General features: G+C 58.3%; 1 protein-coding gene across 4 annotated transcripts in view; it reads left to right on the top strand.

The window, feature by feature from the left end:
• Positions 1-20,480, top strand: part of AFAP1 (actin filament associated protein 1) — a 76,700-nt gene that overhangs the window by 23,539 nt on the left and 32,681 nt on the right. For all 4 annotated transcript variants that reach the window (XM_070399821.1, XM_070399839.1, XM_070399829.1 and 1 more), the window contains 5 exons: positions 8,717-8,845; positions 11,558-11,655; positions 12,962-13,070; positions 13,875-14,086; positions 17,391-17,570. In XM_070399821.1, the coding sequence (XP_070255922.1) occupies positions 8,719-8,845; positions 11,558-11,655; positions 12,962-13,070; positions 13,875-14,086; positions 17,391-17,570 (726 nt within the window). In that variant the 5' untranslated portion in view covers positions 8,717-8,718. The remainder of the gene's footprint in view (positions 1-8,716; positions 8,846-11,557; positions 11,656-12,961; positions 13,071-13,874; positions 14,087-17,390; positions 17,571-20,480) is intronic.

The following is a 20,480-nucleotide window of genomic DNA, read 5'->3' as shown; positions in this document are numbered from 1 at the left end:
GTTCCACTTCTCAGTCAGACCTGATGGACTCGTGAGGCCTTCTACACACACACACACATACACACACACACTCAAACTCACACTCACACACACACTCACACACTCACACACACTCACTAACACACTCACACACACTCATACACACACACTCACACACACACACACTAACACACACTCACTAACTCACACACACTCATACACACACACTCACACACACACACACACACGCACGTGCGTGCACACACACACACTCACACTCACACTTTTTAAAAAAGACCCAGCCCTTGGGCAGCCACCATCAGTAGGACCCCTTTTTGCATGTCTGGCTGAAACAACCCTCTGTCCAGTCCCATCACCCTGTTCGAAGCTCTCTGCTCTGCGTCTCTCCTGTCCACTCAGGCGAGGGCTCTCAGGGCGGCTGCGGATCATGCGTCAGAGTGACACTCTCATTGCCAGGCACACTCGAGGGCTCTAATGTGCCAGGGAGGAGAGGGAGTCCCCGCTGGCCACGGGGAGACGATGCACTCACAGAGGGAGTTGGCGCTTTGGGGGGTTATTTTTCAACCCTTTCCTTTGAAATAAGTCAGGCTTATGGGATTGTTGCAAAAATAGTACAAAGGATTTCTGTTCCCCCTTCCCCCTGACATATTACGACATTTGCTCTCTCTCTCTCCCTTCCACTCTCTCTCTCCCTCCCTCTCTGCATATAACCTTTTTGGCCCTGAAATGTGTGAGAGTAAAGGGCGGGTTTGGGTTGGGTGAGCAGGTGGGAGGGAAGAGGTGAGTTGGGAGCCCTCCCAGTGCCAGGGGTGCAGTGTGGTGGCCTGGCCAGGCTGGAAGCAGCGAGGGCCAGGAGCTGGGGTTGGGGCGGCCCCTGTTTTGGGAGGAGCCCCTGTGAGATGTGTGATGGGCCGGAGGACAGGAGTGAGGAGGAGGACGGCGTCGGATTTGGGCCCGAGTCGCTGGGAGAGCAGCATTGCCGTTGTTGAGATGGGGACCCTGGCAGCAGTGGGTTTGGGCTAAATCTGAGGTCCAAGGGCAGAGGCCAAGACGTGCTGGGAGGGAACTCAGTGAGCAAGACCCCAAAGAGCTCAGGCAGCCATGAAGCGAGGATTAGCTGATTTACCATTAAGTTAATAAGTCTCCAGAGGCCACTGGCCTTGAACAGTGTGGGGTTAGGGCGCTGAGCAGTTGAAAATCCAGGTATGACATTTGACTCCCCCAAACTTAACCATTAACAGCCCACTGTTGGCCGGAAGCCTTACGATGCCAGGAACTGTCAGTTAATACATATTCTGTATGTGTACAGGGTGGGCAAAAGTAGGCTTACAGTTGTGAGCAACACAGTTTATTCTTATATTATTATTTATCAATTATTTTATTTTCCATATGAGCAACTCTCTCCCTCTCCCTTCTTCTCTGAAATCAATCAAAGTAGATTTAGAAATATATGTATGTTTAAAGCAAAACCCTATGGACAGCTCTGCTCCTCGTTCCACAGAGAGATGGTGACAATGTCCCGTGCCCTGGGGGCACGTCCAGAAAGCGGGCAGGATTGGGGGAGTCTGCATCGCTGTGTGGACACGGTGCAGCCACCGCATTGTCTCACCGCCCCGCCCTGTGAGCACAGCGGCTCCCAGCCCCGAGAAGCTGTTGTGAGACCAGCCGTGGTGCTAACTGGCTTCCATTAGCGCACTGCCATATGCCACCCAGCCCTTGTGCCCACCGCCCTCCCCCACCGTGGAGGAGGAGTGGGCTCCGTCTGCAGGGATGGGGGCGGGGCGGCCAGACAGCGGCCTCACAGCCCGTCCCTGGGGGGCCTCACCCTGTGCCTGCTGTCAGTGAGTCACCGCCGCAGGCTCCTCCCCTGGGGGCTGTCCCCTCAGCTCATCAGATGGAGGCGGGTGGGATGCTCAGAAAGCAGTTCTGTGGGTCACAGAGGTCATATGTGAGTTGTCGCCCCGGGAAGGCGGTGCTATTTCTGAAGGGATCAGACTGACTCCTAAGCAGGCCCTGCCTTCGCTCTTCCCGGGCTGCTGGCAGCAGGTTCCCTCTGCCTGAGCCCTCCACCTGCCTCCGCAGCTCAGCCTGGTTTCCGTCTCGGGTTCCAGTTGTCCTTGTTGGAGTTTATTCCCCGGCTCTCCCTGTGAAGGGCCACCGTGTATGGTGGAGGCTTTGCGTCTCTGCTGCAGCCGCCTCACTCTGCTCTCGCTCACGGAAGCACCGCAGGCAAGAGGCACATGCATGGCCGGGGCTGCGTCCCGTCCCAGGGAAGTTTCTCCTTTTTACATCTCCACCTGAGGACCTGCTTAGAGAAAGGAAGTGTATGTGTGTGTGTGTGTGGGGGGGGGGGGGGGGGGGCAGAGAGTGAGGGGCACCTCAATGTGAGAGAGACACATGGACTGGCTGCCTGCCTTATGCTCCCCAACTGGGGGTCAGACCTGCAGCCCAGGCATGTGCCCCGATCGGAATCAAACTGGCACCTCTCAGTGCACGGACAGCGCCCAACCAGCTGAGCCACTCCGGCCGGGCCCAGGGAAACCTCATTACACAACAGCTGCGGGCAGGTTCGGGTGTTTGCCGACTAGGACGTGTGAGGATGGGATGAGCTGTGTCACCCCAGCATCCTGGGTCTGGCTGAACCTGACAGTTTGGGGAGCAGCAGCCAGATGCCAGCGCGTCCTCAGGGGCATCGTTGCCTACTCAGCGGTCCCCTCTCCGGATTGCTGGGCTGGTGGTGGGTTCACTTCGGTGGCAGACCCTGGTGCTCCCCGAGGTCGCGGGTGGCAGGTGAGTGCGGGCGGCAGGTGAGTGCGGGTGGCAGGTGAGTGCGGGCAGCGGCGTGTCTGTTATTCCTTTGAGGAGCGTTGCGGGTCACTCCTGCAGTTGAAACACGCTGTCAGGTTCCGTGCAGCTCAGGGCACGGCTGCTGGAAACGGGACCATGGACCCCAGCGGGGCACCCCTGGGAGCTGGCTAGGCCTGCAGACTCCCAGGCCCACCCACACCTGCACAGCCAGGACCTGCGTCCTAGCAGTGCCCCCGGGGAAGCTGAGAGGCACTGGTTTCGGGCATGGAGGACAGAAAGGAAGCGTTTAAAACCCTGTCCCTTCCGCGTTTTCACAGTGAGAGTGTAAGAGCACAGCTGTGGAGCTGGGCGGCGGCATCTCTAAGAACCGTAGCTGAGTCATGTTCCTGACGGGAAGGGATGTCAGGCCCCCACTGTGCGGTGCGCAAGTGCGGGACCAGTTCCGGGGCTGGACTGCAGGCCTGCCCTGCGGCGACCTGGAGACCCTCCTTTTCCTGAGATGTTAGTGATGGTGGCGCTGAAAGCTCCAGTGGTGGAGGCATCGTGTCATCTGTATCAGGCCTCCTCCTGCTGCCCACGTGTCTGGAGGAGGGTATTTTCACCCCATTCTCCCGTGGGCCCTCCTCCCACCCCTCCTGACTGCTGGTCCGCAGGGTCAGCCCCGCTGCCCGGGGTCAGGGGCATCCGAAACGCACTGTCACGGTAGGGACTGTGGGAGGCCGGTAGGGACTGTGGGAGGCCGGTAGGGACTGTGGGAGGCTGAGCAAATGCCCTCTCCGAGCTGCTGTAGGAAACGGTCTGGGGGTGGCCGGGGGTTGAGGTTCGCTCAGTGGGAAAGGCCAGCATCTCCAGTCCTGTCCCGTGTCCTGGAACCGCTCCCCTGTACTCCCCCCAGAGGCTAAGCTACAACTTGGATGACGTAGGCTTGGCTTTTGATCACACACAGGAGTGGCTGGGAGGTGCGTGCCATCTCGTCGGAAGTGTATGCGAGAAACATGTATTGTGTCAGCTCCTGGGAATGGATTTTACAGCCTGGCCGGGAACCCTAGTGACCCGGACCTCCCTCCTCCCTCCTCCCTCGCTCGCCTCCCCTGGGAGTGCGGGGTCCTGATCTGCAGCCCAGGAATCAGGCTTCCGAAGCGAGAAACGGGGCCCTGGGGTGCGGTCGGGGTACGTACATCATGACCAGGAAAAGCATGTGTGGGTCTGGGTTTCATCTCTTGCTTTTCACACAACAATGGAGGGATGTTTTCTGTTAGGGCTTGAATCATCCATCCACATATTAATCTGACTTGTACAAATCATGATATCTTCCCCCAAGAATGTGCTCTGTGGATTTTCACAGCAAGTCCTTGGGGACTCCTTTCTGCCTCTAAACAGCCGGAATGGCAGATTCTCAGGACTCAGAATAGACGTGGGCTTTCCGCTGGGACGTGGTGGATGTGGTGAGTCAGTGCTGAGGCTGAGCGGTGGCTGTCCGTCCTGCTGACAGGAGAGCGACAAGGAGAGGCCTTGCTCTCTCCCCTCCGATTCCGGTGCAGCCAGCCCGCGGTCGGTCTCCCCAGCGGCTGCCTGCACAGACTGTCATCCCCGCGCTGTGGCCCAGGGCCCTGTGCTCAGCCTCAGTCACTCACTCAGGGCCACCTGGGGTCCCCAGTCTTCCCTCCCAGAGGGCACCCGCCGCCTGTTCTGAGGCAGCCCGGCCAGCTATGCGCGGAGGCCGGGAAGTGTTTGGGAGTCGGCCTACCTCCCGGCCGTAACCCTATAAGGGAAAGTATGTTGGGGCCTTGCCGCGTGGCAGCTCCGTGCTCCCTGCCGCACGAGTCTTGTCCCTCACTGAGCCCCTCCGAGTGCTCCGGCTGGCGCCTGCCTCAGCAGGAGGCCTGCCCAGGTGCCACCAGCCTGCTTGAGAGATGACCTGTCAGAGCACCCCGCCCGGGGCTGTCTGTGCTCTAAGAATGTCACACGGAGCAGTTGCTATTGAGGACGGCTCTGGTATTTCTCTCTGCACCGTTCTCTTCCAAACACATCCCAGGACTCTGGTCTGTTACGGAGATCTGGGAACAAGCCGCGAGGGAACCCACAGGCACATACCGCGTGTCTGTGGGGGGCTAGCTTCCCTGGCAGGCCTCGTGCTAGGCCCTCTCGGTGCAGAGGGAGGTCACACGGAGGCCCCTGACCAGGCTGCCCCCGACGGGGGAGGAGACAGTCACCACAGTCACAGCGTGGTGAGGCTGACGAAGGTGGGCCGAGGTGCTGGGAGCCGCGCTAAGCGTGGACGGGTACAGGCGAGTTGGGGTGTGTGTGGGGGACCAGCCAGGGAGGCACAGGTGAGGGTGCACCCGCAGAGAGCAGCAGGGAGCGCCGAGGTCATCGTGGGAAGCAGCCCAATGCGTGCGGGGAAACTGCCTCATTCAGACGAGCTGAGAGGGACGCGCGAGCTGAGAGGGACGCGTGGGCGGGAGGGGAAGGAGATGGGCTGGACAAGGAGGCAGCGGCGGGGAGCCTGGTACAGGTCGGGGAAGGCATTGCAAAGAGGAGATGGGGACTGGGCGGGGTCAGGGAAGCAGGCTGGTCCTGGGCCAGCCATGTGTCACAGACGACTTCTTCACTGGGCCCTCAGAGGTGGCCCCGGGTCCTCACTGAGGGATGGGAGAGGGGCTTTGTGAAGCCAGTGCCCGGCCCCGCCTCTGAGACGGCAGGAGGAGCCGTGGCGGCGGTGGGCCAGCAGCGAAGGGCGGCTCCCCAGGTCCCGGGACGCGTGGAACCGGGGGCGTGCGGGCCACCACTCGGCCTCCCTCTCCAGGGCCGCAGGCTTTTGTTTCTCTTCGTCTCCTCCATCCGTCCTTTCCGTTTACATCTGAGCCCGAGTCGAAGTTGGACGATCTTTCCCCCACACCAAGGTTATAAAAGAAGGCACCTCCTCTCCGCAAGGACTTAATGCTTGCACTTTAACATTTTGATTCTCAAGTGTCTTTATAGCTCTTTGATATATGATCTAAGGTATGTGTTCAGTTTCATTTATTTTTCCCATGATGACAGGTTGTCCTGCTCTAAGGACGAGGCCGGTGTTGCCCTGGCTCTGAGGCCCGGCGCGCGCGGAGGCTGTGTGCCCGTCGGCGGTTGTGCCCGCGCCTCCGTCAGGGTCTTCAGCTGCGGAGGGTGCGGTAGCCGGGGGAAGAGCAGGCTGGGAAGGAATCCCCTCAACCAGCAGTTCCGGACTGTTTGCTTAGGACTTTTTGGTCTTAAAATACAGAGTGAAGACCCCAAGGAGCTGTGTTTGCGTGGGGACATCACAGGCACTCGCCGTACCAGAACGCAGAGCTGGCAGACTTGTTAGCGATTCATAGAAGAGATGATGTGTATTTCTGAGCAGAGGCCGTACTCCGCTACGAGGTGGCTGAGAGCGCACTGCGGCTGCTTCTGCGCAGGCCCCGGGCGCAGGCCGGCCTCCCGGGGGCGAGCGGCTCTCGGAGGTCCCGGGCGCAGGCCGGCCTCCCGGGGGCGAGCGGCTCTCGGAGGTCCCGGGCGCAGGCCGGCCTCCCGGGGGCGAGCGGCTCTCGGAGGTCCCGGGCGCAGGCCGGCCTCCCGGGGGCGAGCGGCTCTCGGAGGTCCCGGGCGCAGGCCGGCCTCCCGGGGGCGAGCGGCTCTCGGAGGTCCCGGGCGCAGGCCGGCCTCCCGGGGGCGAGCGGCTCTCGGAGGTCCCGGGCGCAGGCCGGCCTCCCGGGGGCGAGCGGCTCTCGGAGGTCCCGGGCGCAGGCCGGCCTCCCGGGGGCGAGCGGCTCTCGGAGGTCCCGGGCGCAGGCCGGCCTCCCGGGGGCGAGCGGCTCTCGGAGGTCCCGGGCGCAGGCCGGCCTCCCGGGGGCGAGCGGCTCTCGGAGGTCCCGGGCGCAGGCCGGCCTCCCGGGGGCGAGCGGCTCTCGGAGGTCCCGGACGCAGGCCGGCCTCCCGGGGGCGAGCGGCTCTCGGAGGTCCCGGACGCAGGCCGGCCTCCCGGGGGCGAGCGGCTCTCGGAGGTCCCGGGCGCAGGCCGGCCTCCCGGGGGCGAGCGGCTCTCGGAGGTCCCGGACGCAGGCCGGCCTCCCGGAGGCGAGCGGCTCTCGCCCCTGCGTCTGCGTGCCGAGCGCTCCGAGACCTGGTTCTGGTGGAAGCACATGAGCAAAGTTGGCCCCCGCAGACATGTGGTTGGAAAGACGAGTATCTTAGGGCCTTTTCAGAAAATCATAGGTCATTTTCTTTGATTCTACACCCAAACTTGACAAGTGCTAGTTCCTTAAGGTGAGCTGCAGTGTGGACTCCAGAGCAATAGCCAAAGGAGCACTTCAGCCTGGCCGGGTGGCTCAGTGGGTAAGCATCGACCTAGGAACCAGGAGGTCACGGTTCCATCCTGGTCAGGCTACATGCCTGGGTTGCAGGCTCAATCCCCAGTAGGGGGCGTGCAGGAGGCAGCCGGTCCATGATTCTCTCTCATCATTTATGTTTCTGTCTCTCTCTCCCTCTCCCTTCCTCCCTCTTTGAAATGAATAAAAATATTTTTTTAAAAGACACTGCATTCTGCTGTGTCAGAGCACTTTGCCTGATGCACGTGAAGGGGTCCCACCCGTGCGTGGCCGTGTGGCGCTGTGGCTCACTGAGCGGTGCCGACCGTCCCAGTGCTGGCCGCTGCATGACGCGAATCAGAAAACCACCAGGCTGCCTCAGGCTGAGAAGTGGCTCCCCCCCCACCCCGGGCATTAAAGGGGTGTGTCCTCGAGGGTTTGGAGATGGAATAAAAGCAGTGGGTTTCCTGCTTCATCAGAGTCATCAGGCACTTCCGAGCGAAAGCGTTGGTTTTGTTTTGGAGCCGCAGGTGTGTGGTGAGGTACAGTGACCACCGGTACATGTGGGGTCGCTGCTTTGACTAAGAGGCCACCCTCGAGTTTGCACCGGGAGTGCAGAAAAAGGCGAATAGCGCCTTAATGTGATGAGAACAGCTCGATCCTAAAAGGAGTCCAGCAGAGGTTAGAGGCATGACTTGAAACTTGCTGATACCCTAGCCAGTGTGGCGCAGTGAATAGAGCGTCAGCCCGAGGGCTAAAGGGTCCGGGTTCGATTCCGGTCAAGGGCACGTACCTCAGTTTCAGGCTTGGTCCCTGGTTCTGGCTAGGGCACGAGTGGGAGGCAACCAATCGATGTGTCTCTCTCACATCAGTGTTTCTCTTTGTCTCTCCCTCTCCCTTCCACTCTCTTAAAAAATCAATGGAAAAGTATCCTCGGGTGAGGATTAACAAAAACAAACAAAAAACTTGCTGATGATTTAAATCTTTCTGATGATTTAAAACTTGCTCATGATTTAAAACGTGCTGACATCGCCACGCAGCCTGTCTGTGGACATCAAGGGAAGGGCTGCCCAGCCCGAGAAGGAAGACGCGGTGGGAAGCAGGGCTGACCGTGCCCTGGAAGCCCTCCTGGCCTCCCGCATCCCCGTGGCAACCGTGTAAACACGTGCACAGCCTTCGTGGGGGGAGCCAGCCCTACAAAAGCAGAGTCGGGTGTGAGTTTCCGAAACCAGGTCCTAGTGGTTCTTGGAAAACTGCTTGGCATTTGAAACTCCGTCTCCTTCTTGACATTGGAATTTAATATGGTGCAAATGACACCAAGTGGTGATGTCAGGCTTGACTCCATCTGCGGGCGACGTGGCTTGGGCGCCTCCCAGCCGAGCATGCTGCCTGGGAGCAAGTGCAGGGCTAGCACGCGTGTCCCGAAGAGGGTGCGTGACGCTGTTGGAGGCCTGGTTCCAGCAGGCCTGTTCACGTGGGAACGCCGTATTCAACCAGCACGGAAGCGAAAGGCTTTGAGTCAGATTGGTATTTGTATTTAGACTTTTGCAAATCAGCACGTCTAATGACACCTTCCTCCCTTGTTTCAGCAATGGAGGAGTTAATAGTGGAACTTCGTCTCTTTCTTGAACTCCTGGACCACGAATACCTAACATCCACGGTCAGGGAGAAGAAGGCCGTGATCGCGGACATCCTGCTCAGGATACAGGCCTCCAGAGGTGCGTGCCCCCCACACCCTCCCCATCCCCTTGGCCTCGCACACCTCGAGCCCCTCCCTTTCCTAAAACGTAGTCCTTTGTGTAGTAGCGTACGAGTTTGTTTAATCAGGAAGTTGTCACTGAAGGTCTTACTGTATGCCAGCTGCTAGCCTTTAAGGAGCTAAAGGAACAGTGGGTGTGTTGGGGGCCCCCAGAGCACCCCACCCTTTGGAGATTCACTGGGCGGACTCAGCATAGAGTGGTACCTTCTCATGCCCAGGATTTGTTTGTTACAGGGGTAGGGAGGGTGCACAGGCAGGAGGAGGGGAAGGCGGCGTGGGCTGGAGGAGCCGAGTGCAGCCTCCCTTATGCCGGTCCCTCCCTGAGTGTCGCACGGAGCTTGGCCTTCCCTCAGCAGAATAAGCGCAGCCACCTGTGAGCCCCCAAATCCCAGAATCCCAGAAAAGGGTGTGTTAGGGTGACAGAACCAGAGCCAGTGGGAGAGAGGGAGAGAGGGAGGGCGGGAGAGAGAGAGGAGATTAACTTAGGGGCTGGCTTTTGCGGCTATGGAGGCTCAGAAGGCCCTCGATTTCGCTGCAGGGAGAGACCAGGACAGCGGCGGTGGGTTAGCTCGGTCGGGAGGCCTGGAATCGGGGCTGGTGGGGTGAGTCCTGATCTGAGTCCAAAGCGCCAGACCCGGTGTCGAGGCAGGAGGAGAGGGATGTCCCAGTCCAGCCGAGAGCCTGCTGCTCCTCCTCCAACTTTGGTGCTATCCGGGCCCTCCCTGATGGGCGCTGCCCGCCCACTCAGCTCACCAATTCCAGTGCCAGTCTCTTCCAGAAGCCCCTCCCAGACACACCCAGAAACAGGCTCTCCCAGCTCCCTGCATCCCTCTGCCCAGTCAGGTGCACACCACAGCCGGTGTTTGGTGTAAACCACGTGTTTGCACACATAGTCTAGGCACAGCGAACCAACCCCAGCCATTAGGACCATGGCAGCTCTGAGATCCAAGCTCACAGGTGCCAGCCACAGCCATCGCTGCCAGCAGGCCCTTCAGAGAGAGCAGCCTCGGGCCAGCTTGTGCCAGAGGGTAGGACGGGGAAGGTGGGAGCAGCCTGGTCTGCATGCGGTACACCAGGGAGTAGGAGAGCCCTCGGAGGGAATCCAGTCCGTTCAGTGAGAGAGTGAGGGGGTGGGGGGGGCGGGCCGTGCAGGGGGTCCGGGGGGTTCTGGGAGACCGGGGAGGAAGCTGGAGGAGACTGAGGGTTCCTTCTCCATGGCTTGCTGAGGTCTGTCACGCACACACTCAGCCCGTTTTGAGGGTACAGCTCGTTGGCTTTTAGGGCATGAAGCCATGTAGGACACAGCTAGGTTGCATTCTGGACCTGGGGGGAAGGACTGTAGCAGATTGAAGGGGGGCCAAGGGAGGCCTGTGGGTGGGGACCTGCCCCCGAGAGGGAGCTCAGGAGAGGCCCTGGGGCACATGGGCAGTGCTCGCTGTGGAAAGGGTCTCGCTGCCTCCCTGCCCGCCTCCTCCGTGCGTGTCTCCGCTGGTCCCACAGTGTGCGGTTGGAAGAGTGAGTCTGCGGTGCCTTTTCGGAGGAGCGTGAATGTCTCCTCTGATACTGCACCGGACTCAGCAAGGGGCCGCTTCTTCAGGGCCGGATGCAGTGCAGACGGACGGGTTTGGCTTCCTGGCTGGCCTGTCGCCAAGTATGTGACCTCGCACAGTCACTCTTTCTGCTTCAGGTTCCTCATCTGCGAACCCCTAGAGCGTTGTCGGGACAGAAGGAGATCATATAGCGAATTTCCAAACGACCGGCACAGAGACGTTCAGAGAATTTCTCTCCAGCTCGCCTCCTCGGCCAGCCCTTCTCACCGCCCCTCAGGGCCTCTGCCCGCAGCCACCCCTCCTCCCTTCCTCTGCCCACTGAGTCCCAGGCCTTTGTCTCTTCACGCTTCGTTCGGACATATCTTCTGGTATTTCCACTTCACTGATTCTCTCCTTGGCTCTTTAATTTGCTTAAGACTCACCCACTGGCGGTTACTTTTGTCCTCTTTCTTTCTTTTCCTCTTTACTGTCCCAGTTCTCTGCCAGCGTCTGAGGGCAGGGACTCTGACTCCGTATGTCCCCGCCGGTAGCTCCGTGCTGGCCACTCTAGGTGATCACTGGGAAGTGGTGGCTTCCTAGGTCTTCCCAGGCGAGCTCTTGACTAGAAAGAGTGCTGCGCCCAATGGAAACTCCTTCTTCCTCCTTCTGGCCGCCCTGCCTCGTGCTCACGTGCGTTCTAAGTCAGCCGCATGTGTCTTCCTTCCCAGCTCGGACCTGGGAGGACGCACTGTGCCCGTCATGTCAGCAATAAGGTGCGTCCGTTACAGCCTCTGAGTCCAGGAGGGACTCCTACAGGCTTGCTGTTCCCAGAGCCTCTGCCCTTAGGGCACGGGCACGGACACGGGCACGGACACGGGCACAGGACAGCCGAGGGGGAGCTCAGGGAGCAGGTCTCTGAGAGGCCGTGGCCCCGAGGGAAAGCACAGGTGTTGCTGTGGCCCCACCGCTTCCTCCTGTTAGGGCTGCAGCGGGGTCTTTAACCTTTTCCGCCAGAGGTTCTCGTCTGTAAGATGGAGAAGAATCCCCCTGCCCTGCAGGGCGGTGTCTGTGAAGAGTCCACTGGGCTGAGGAGGTGAGAGCCGTGCTCCTCACCTGGGCCTCTGTTTGGCTGATCCCCGCAGGTTCTGAAGTGAGAGACCACGCTCCGAAGCAGGAGACCCCCAGCAGCCTGCCGGCCCCTCCCCAGATGCCTCTGCCGGAGATCCCGCAGCCCTGGCTGGTGAGTCGTCCCGGCCTACTGCCGGTTCGGGGAGGAGGCCGCCCGATTCTGGGGGAAAGGAGGCCACCCCTGAGTGTGTGGGAGCCGCTAGGAGCAGCAGGGAGGAGGCGGGTCGCCTTCCCGGAGGCTGGTGTTTCTTTGACAATCAACGTGGCTACATGGCTGTGGAAATCAGAGGACTTAGCGGCAAAATATCGACAGGAGCTGGGACTTGACTCGCTCTCTGGGTTAGCAGCACTGGACTGCCTTTTCTGAAATGTTGAAATGCTTCTTCTGGGATAAAAAGTTCTTTAAAAGAAAAATACGTACATATTCCTGGAATGTATGTTTTATCTGACCGTATGCGTTCAAAACTTGCTCTGGAGTTCTTTGCCGCCTTTGCAGGCTGGGCCCACTCACAGGTCCATGTGTATCCCCCTTTCCTGCCCTTGGCTGCTTTCCCGCGTGCTCACCAGGGAACTTGGATGTTCACTCAAAGTCTGAGCACAGTCGGTCACAGGCCGTTCTCTCTCATGTCCGCACGGTCACTCCGCCTGGAGGGGAGCTGCCGGAAGCAGGGCCACTGCCCCGCCTGGGCCGCAGGTGGCTGAGGCCAGTGGTACGCAGTGATGACCTCGTTATTTATTTATTTCTTCATTATTTGTTGTTGTTATTGTTTTTAATTGAGAGAGAAATAGAAGCATCGATGAGGTAGAATCATGAATCGGCTGCCTCCTGTATGCCCCCCACTGGGGATCGAGCTCTCAGCCTGGGCATGTGTCCTTAACCTGGAATCGAATCGTGACCTCCTGGTTCACAGATCGACACCCAACCACTGAGCCACACCGGCAGTGTTGGGAGCCTGGCACGATGCCGGGCATGCCTCCTCACGCCTTCAGTCCCTGCTTCCCTGGCGCTGACTGTGATGAGCACCAGGCAGACCCGAATCGTCCCAGGGCTCCCAGCTCAGGATGGGCCTCGGAGAAGCCAGCGGTGTGGGGGCAGCTGTGGGGACAAAGAGGAGAGGCACCTGAGCCAGTTCTGGGGGGCCCGCCCCCGGTTCCGCTTGGGAAGGGGACTGGTGTCGGAGCTGGGTTTGCAAGGCACTCCCGGGACACGGGCTGCACGTCTGGTTCCTGCCGGCGGCTGTGCCGGGTGAGGGCCTGTGGCCGGGCCAGCGGGGGCCAGTGAGCCGGAGCGTCATGGAGACCCGACTTCATAGGGCGACGCTCTTTCCCCAGAGACTTCCCAGGGGAAGGGAAGCGCCCCTCAGTGCCTGCGGGCCGGGGCGCTCTCCCAGCGACGCTCCTGTCCCTTCTGTTTGCAGCCCCCCGACAGCGGGCCACCCCCACTGCCCACGTCCTCGCTCCCAGAGGGTTATTATGAGGAGGCCGTGCCGCTGAGTCCTGGGAAAGCTCCGGAGTACATCACGTCAAGTGAGTGTCCGGCCGCGGATGGTGGGGGAGCCAAGCTTTTGTGGGTAGGAGGCAGGGCCCAGGCCTGTGGGTGGGGGGGGGGGAGGGGGGCGGGTCAGAGAGGGCGCGGAAGAGCAGGTGTCCTCCAACCCCTCCGGGACTCGGGTTGTGACTCCGCGGAGTGAGAGCTCAGTGCTGTGGAACAGGTGTCCGAGGAGACACGCTCCCTGTGGGCAGAGGAAAGGGCTTTCGGGGCCTGTCCTTGTGGGAACCCGCCCCCCACCCACGAGGCTGCGCTCACTGTGCCGGCTGGTGTCTGCAGGGCGAGCGGCGCCGGGGGCAGGCCTCTCCCCCGAGGCTCCTGCTGGGCAGGCCGGTTTCCTGGGCCGTTTCTGCCGAGTAGCTGTCTCGGCAAGACTCTCCTCAGCTGCCGCCTGGGGACCCTCAGAGGCCCCCCCTTCGTTACCCCCAGCTCCCACAGACACAGGACGGCGTGGGGACCCTCAGAGGCGCCCCCTTCGTTACCCCCAGCTCCCACAGACACAGGACGGCGTGGGGACCCTCAGAGGCCCCCCCTTCGTTACCCCCAGCTCCCACAGACACAGGACGGCGTGGGACCCTGACAGCCTTGCACACTGCCCAGCCCTTAGTTAAAGCTCTCCGTTGGGCCCCTCTGCCCGGGCCGAGGAGCTGTGTGTCCTCATGGTCATTAACACGTCCCAGCACACGATGCCGCCGTCCGTCCTCACGGGCGGGTAGAAGGGTGCACCCCTGAGCCCGGGGAGGGTTTCTGTAACGAGGTCTTCACTTTCTTGCTGTCGACAGATTATGACTCGGATGCGATGAGTAGCTCTTACGAATCGTATGACGAGGAGGAGGAGGACGGCAAGGGGAAGAAGACGCGCCACCAGTGGCCCTCGGAGGAGGCCTCCATGGACCTGGTGAAGGACGCCAAGATCTGTGCCTTCCTGCTGCGCAAGAAGCGCTTCGGACAGTGGACCAAGTTGCTCTGCGTCATCAAAGACACCAAACTACTGGTAAAGCCTTGCCGGCGGCCCTGTGTGCAGGCGCTGAGGGCTCCTCGGCGTCCCCCGTGGTGGCACAGATGCCAGCAGCGCTAGCCTCAGCCCAAGGGAGCGGGACGCACAGGCCTCGGCGCTGGTGGAGAGCTCGCAGCGCCCCGACAGGCCGTCCCGGTGCTGGCGGACAGGCCGTGTCTTCAATGCGGAGGTTCGCCCGCTCCCTAAAGCAGGCAGAGGGCAGGCCCCCCTCCGGCAGTGTCTGCGGTTTGTGTGAGGGGAAGGCACAGAGCTGAACTGGCCAGAAGCTGCAGGATGGGTCTTCCCATTCGCATGAGTCAGTGGATTCCTCAAAGCCAGGCCAGAGGGGGCGGGGCGGCCTGCGCCGGTCCAGGGAGCGTGGCCAGCACAGGAAATTCTTTTGGAAAGCTAAAGGCCAGCTTTTTTCTTGTTCTTTCTTTCTCTCTCTCTTCCTTTCTTTCTTCCCTCCCCCCCTTCCTTTCTGTGAAAGGCTGAGGAGGAAGCGAGGGTAAGTGACGGAGAGGCAGGGCCTGGACACAGACCCTCTGCTGGGTGAGGCTCCGGCAGGACCTGCTCGGGCGGCAAGCACGGCTCATGGCGGCCCCTCGCCCTTCCTGCCGCGCTTCCCACCTCCTTCCAGCTTCAGGAACCTTGGTGTTACAGAATTATGATTTTTAGAGCATGTTTTTGTTTTGTTTTTTCCTTCAAATGAACCTTGAGAGAAAAAATCACTCAAACTCTGTCATTAAAAGAGAACATGAGAAATTATGTTTCTGTATGTCACCCTGCAGTGGGCAGCTAACTCTGTCGATTCACCTGTGAATTATGGGGATCTTATTTCACTAGATTCTTAGGACATTGAATATTTTTTAATTAGTGGTTTTGTTCAATTATTTTTAAAAAGCAGAGAGAGTACATGTTTTTTCCATGTGTGTGGCCTAAAAGTTCCCAAATTTAGAACATGCCAAAAATGACGTGGGGGGATTTTAAAGTAAAGAATGAAAAGAAGATGAGGGAGATTAATATGGAACTTATTAACAATCTGACATGATGGTGCAAGATGTGGGTATATTACATCAATGCTTTAAAAATACACGGGGGGGGGGGGCGGTGCAGAATACACAGGCGGCTGGTGAAAGCGGTTCTGAAACCCACGCGGGAGCCTGCTGCCGCGGGGTCCCCTGTCCGAGTGCCACCCTCGCCGCACCCCTGCTGCAGGCTGCCCGCACGCCTCCCTCCTTACCCTTCGTTCTCCATCTCCTGCCCTAGTCCCATCTTCACAGCCGGGGGGACAGCACCCACCACTTAGAGTAGCTGCAAGTGTCTCAGAAGAAATGAATGGAAAACCACGTGGAAGCCTGTCCTCACTCACGTGTGGAGACAAAGTTAGCGATTTTTATTATAAAGGGATTTTGTTTTGGTTCAAAAATGGCCTGTGAGCCAACTGCCCGATGACCCCTGTTGACGCTGAAGAAAAGATTAGCAGGACAAGGCCAATGCTTTCCAAGCCCGAGCAGCGCAGCAACTAGAGGCGGAAACAGGAAGCTGGTCTCAAGCTTCCTGGGAGGCACGCCACTGCCAGTGTCTTTCTGCCCTTCCGGGCGGAGCCCGCTCCCCTCTGCCCAGAGCCCCGCAGGCCTCAAGGACCTGCCCCCTCACTGCAGGGGCCCGGCAGCCCGTCCCCCGTCACGCTCCCTTCCCAGCGGCTCTGCATCCACTGCGAGGGGCGCTGTGAAGGCCCGGCCTCGGGGGTCCGATGGCACCTTCCAGCTCCGAGCCCCTGGCCCACCGCCGCCTTGTAGTGCGCTGCGTTGCGGCTTCTTCCCTTGGCCTTGCTCTTAGGGCACCCGAGTAGATGCCCTGCTGCTCTCTGCCTCAGCAGCTTCCCGGGTCCCCGCAGCGACCTCTGAGGCAGCTCATCAGCTCCCTGGGGACGTGGCCAGGTCATGAGCTGTAACAGTTCCTTTCTGTACTGTTTCCCTTCCACCTACGCAGACGGTGAAAAATCGGGGACATGTAACCTTCACAGCAATCCGAGGTCCATTGGCTTGGGTGTATTTTTTGTTCTTCCTTTTTGTTTATTTATTTATTTATTTAGCTTTTTAAGAAATATATTTTTATTGATTTCAGAGAGAAAGGGAGAGGGAGAGAGAGAAACATCAATGACGAGAGAGAATCATTGATCAGCTGCCTCCTGCATGCCCCCTACTGGGGATCAAGCCCATAATCCGGGCATGTGCCCTTGACTGGAATTGAACCTGGGACCCTTCAGTCTGCAGGTTGATGCTCTATCCACTGAGCCAAACTGGCTAGGACAGTTCTTCCTTTTTAGACAGGGCAGCCATCATTTGAAATATTTTAAAAAGTGGATATATTTCATCCACGTGTCATTCAAGAGGCATGGTTTTGGAACTGTAGATAATTACTTCTGAAAATAGGCATTCATGTACCCATTCCTCGGGATGGCTTAGAGGCAAGTGTAGGACTCGCCTGGGTTGCGGCTGGAGTTCTGGGTCGGCCACGTGTTCGGTCACCTGGCATTGGCAAGTTACGTAACCAAAGTTACAGGTTACTCAACGAAGGTCCTAAACCAGGTTAACTTACTCTGCAAAACAGGCATCTGTGAGGCTGAGGTGCGGGCGGTGCCTCCTGTGATGTGACACTCGCTACTTGGGGGTAGCTGTTGTCGTTACCAATCATTTCATGTAACTCCAGTAAGTACCAGTCACTCCTTTTACAAGTGAGGAAACAGGCTCAGAAACGTAGCGAACGCCGAGCCCAGCTCCAGTAGCGACAGAGCTGGGCCCAGATGGCGGGTCCTCTACTCAACGAGGAGGCCGACCTGTGCAGACACCGTTGTACGCCACGTGTTGATATCTGTGCTCTTCCTGAAGTCGTTCGTCTGTCTTTCAGAGAAAGGGTGGGGGTGAGGCAGGGACACCAGGTGTGCAGGGCCGTGCATGTCCACAAACCTACTAAATCGTAGTCAGGGGACCTCCTGAGGAAGCTCCGTTAGATCATCAGCCTCAGCACAGGGCCTCTCGGTTTCCGCTGGCCGTGTCAGTGACGGTTGGTAGACTTTGCTGAGGTCCTGGGAGATGCATTTTCACAGGCACGGAGGTGAGCGTGGGTGTGGAGCAGGTGGCGGTGGGAGCCCGCAGGTCCCTTTTCCAATCGCCGAGCAGCCCCACTAGTGGTCAGACCTCCGGGTGCCGCGCCCACGCTCCTGTGTTCATTCTGCCATGTTTTATGGGTTTCCCGCCCGAGGCCGTGCCCTGACGCGGTGTCTCTGTCGGTGCAGTGCTACAAGAGCTCCAAGGACCAGCAGCCGCAGATGGAGCTGCCCCTCCCGGGCTGCAGCATCGCCTACGTCCCGAAGGACGGCAAGAAGAAGCAGCACGAGCTGAAGATCACGCAGCAGGGCACCGACCCCCTGGTCCTCGCGGTGCAGAGCCGGGAGCAGGCCGAGCAGTGGCTGAAGGCAAGTGGTCCGCGTGGCTTCTGAGCCGCTGCATCGCCAGCTGCTCAGATCTGGCTCGATTTTAATGTGTATTTTTTCAGGCAGGCGCAAACAGGTCAACCCGAACAGTTTGGTTCTTGGTCGTGGGATGTCCTGGTGACTTTAGGGCGGTCACTGTGGCGCTTCTCCTCAGGACATTCTGGCCCATCTGCAGGCTGCTTCCAGCACGTCTTCCTTGGCTGTTCTAGTTTCACTGTATTGGTCCAGGATGCAGATTCTTTTCTGTTTATTCTGCTTGGGACTCCTTGGGCTTCTGAAATCTGTGGGTTGTCATCGTTCTAAGTTTCAGGAAAAATTTCAGCCATTTCTCTTCAAATATAACTTGGCCCCATTTCCTCCCCGCCTCCTGATGGCATTTAAACACCTGTGAGGCCTTTTCACGATATCCTACGTCTTCTCTTCTCCTGGTATTTCCTATCCCCCTTCTAAAAAAATGTTTAGTCTGGCCAACTTCTTCTTGTTACTTTCCAGCTCACTGTTTCTCTTTCTAGCTGTGTCTAATCTTCTATTAAACTTGTCCCTGTTCAGCGTGTCCTTAATTTCGGTTATGGTAGTTTTTAGTTCTAGAATTTCCAGCTGCTTCTTTCAGGAATGTTTGCTTAGCCCTTTACCTGCACAGCCAGCACGGAGTGGGCCTGGTGTTCCGACTGGGTTCGGTGGAGGGCGGTGGGCCTGCACCCGTCTGCGCTGCGCGTGTCCTTGTTTATGTAGCCTGTCTGCTGTGCCAGGTTCCCTGGTGACCATGCTGGTCATTATATTCGGGGGAAATACATTATTTCAGTAATTTTTTGTATCAGCTTTATTGAGGTACGCCACACAGTGTGCCCTGTTAAAGTATGACTCATTGTTTTCAGTATATTCACATTGTGCAACCATCACCATTAATCTAGTTTCAGAACATTTCCTCACCCCAAGGAGAAAATCCATGGTCACTGCGGAGCAGGCACTGCCCGCCCCAGCCCCAGGCCACCGCTCCTGTCCTGCCCACTGGCCTGTTCTCCCGTCTGGTACACGCACTCCTGTCCCTCCTGACGGGCTTTGTTCACTTAGCAGTGAGTTTTCAGGGGTCATCCCTGTCGGCATGTGTGTCAGCATTCCATTCCTTTGTAGTGCTTTTTATGTCAAAGCTAAGAAACTGTTGTTCAATCCAAGGCCCTGAAGATTTCTGCCCATGTTTCCTTCTAATAGCTTTGTGTCGTGTTAACTCTTAAGTGTAGGCTGTGACCCTTTCATATCCATACAAGCCGAGTTACCCCCTATTGTCATCAGCTTACTCTCTAGGCTTTGCAGATTTTGAAATGTGGCTTTAACGTAACCATTCGGTATCTTCTGAGTGAGGTGCACACCCTTTGTCAGAGTGAGAGCGTGAGGACTGTTTAGCCAGGACGTGACTCGACACACACTTCCGGAGTCGTGCAGGTTGGCTTCTCTCCGTTTGGTCTGCAACTTCCACAACCAGCAGCTCTTGCCAGGACTCACTGTGTATGTGTGTGTTTGTGTGTGTGTGTGTGGGTGTGGGTGTGTGTGTTTGTGTGTTTGTGTGTGTGGGTGTGTGTGTGTTTGTGTGTGTGTTTATGTGTTTGTGTGTGTGTTTGTGTGTGTGTTTGTGTGTGTGTGTTTGTGTGTCTGTGTGTGTGTGTTTGTGTGTGTCTGTGTGTGTGTGTGTTTGTGTGTGTGTTTGTGTGTGTGTGTGTGTGTGTGTTTGTGTGTTTGTGTGTTTGTGTGTGTGGGGGGGGTGTGTGTGTTTGTGTGTGTGTTTATGTGTTTGTGTGTGTGTTTGTGTGTGTGTCTCTGTGTGTGTGTTTGTGTGTGTGTGTGTTTGTGTGTTTGTGTGTGGGGGGTGTGTGTGTGTGTGTGTTTGTGTGTGTGTGTTGTGTGTGTGTGCCTGTGTGTGTGTGTATGTGTGTGTGTGTACAGATGCTAAACATGAGCCGTTTTGTAGGGTCAGTTAGAAGACAGAGCGGTGTTCCCAGAAGCCGAGTGGTCAGGTTTCCTTAAAAATGTGCAGAGGCTGTGTTTCTGGAGACGAGGGCTCAAGTTGAAAGCAAACAGAAATACCACAGAACATAAAACAGTTTGGTTTGTGAAGGATTTGTGATTCTGAATTTGGATTCAATTCTTTTAAATACATATTGAACTTCTCACAGGACATGGCTCTTTAAAATGAAGTCAGCAGTACCAAAACCTCATTTGTAGCTGTTCACAGCACAGGGTGCTAACCCTTTAGTACTTCACGAACTCTGCAGGCGGTGTGGCCGTAAGTGGAGATCAGAGTAGAGAGACAGTTTCATGAAATACCTGCAGTACTCCCACCGGCCGGCCGTACGACAGGGAGGGGAACGCTGGCCCATAGAACAGGGGGTAGAGCACTGGCCCATAGAACAGGGCGGGAGAGCGCCGGTCCATAGAAGGGCGGGGGTGGGGGGGGAGCGCTGGTCCATAGAACGGGGGAGGGGAGCGCTGGTCCATAGAACGGGGGGTTGGGGGGGGAGAGTGCTGGTCCATAGAACAGGGGGAGAGCGCTGGTCCATAGAACAGGGGGGAGGGCACTGGCCCATAGAACAGGGAGGGAAACCTTGGCCCATAGAACAGGGGGGAGGGCACTGGCCCATAGAACAGGGAGGGGAACCCTGGCCCATAGAACAGGGCGGGAGAGCGCTGGTCCATAGAAGGGTGGGGGGGGGGGGGGGCGGGGAGCGCTGGTCCATAGAACAGGGCGGGAGAGCGCTGGTCCATAGAATGGGGGGTTGAGGGGGAGAGTGCTGGTCCATAGAACAGGGGGAGAGCGCTGGTCCATAGAACAGGGCGGGGAACCCTGGCCCATAGAACAGAGGGGAACCCTGGCCCATAGAACAGGGAGGGGAACCCTGG

This window comes from Myotis yumanensis, unplaced genomic scaffold (genome assembly GCF_028538775.1).
Source record: "Myotis yumanensis isolate MYYU_CA2020_CCGP unplaced genomic scaffold, mMyoYum1.0.hap1 SCAF_1, whole genome shotgun sequence".
Lineage (NCBI taxonomy): Eukaryota > Metazoa > Chordata > Mammalia > Chiroptera > Vespertilionidae > Myotis > Myotis yumanensis.
Note: the sequence above shows the minus strand (reverse complement) of the source record. Positions and strands in the feature narration are given on the sequence as shown.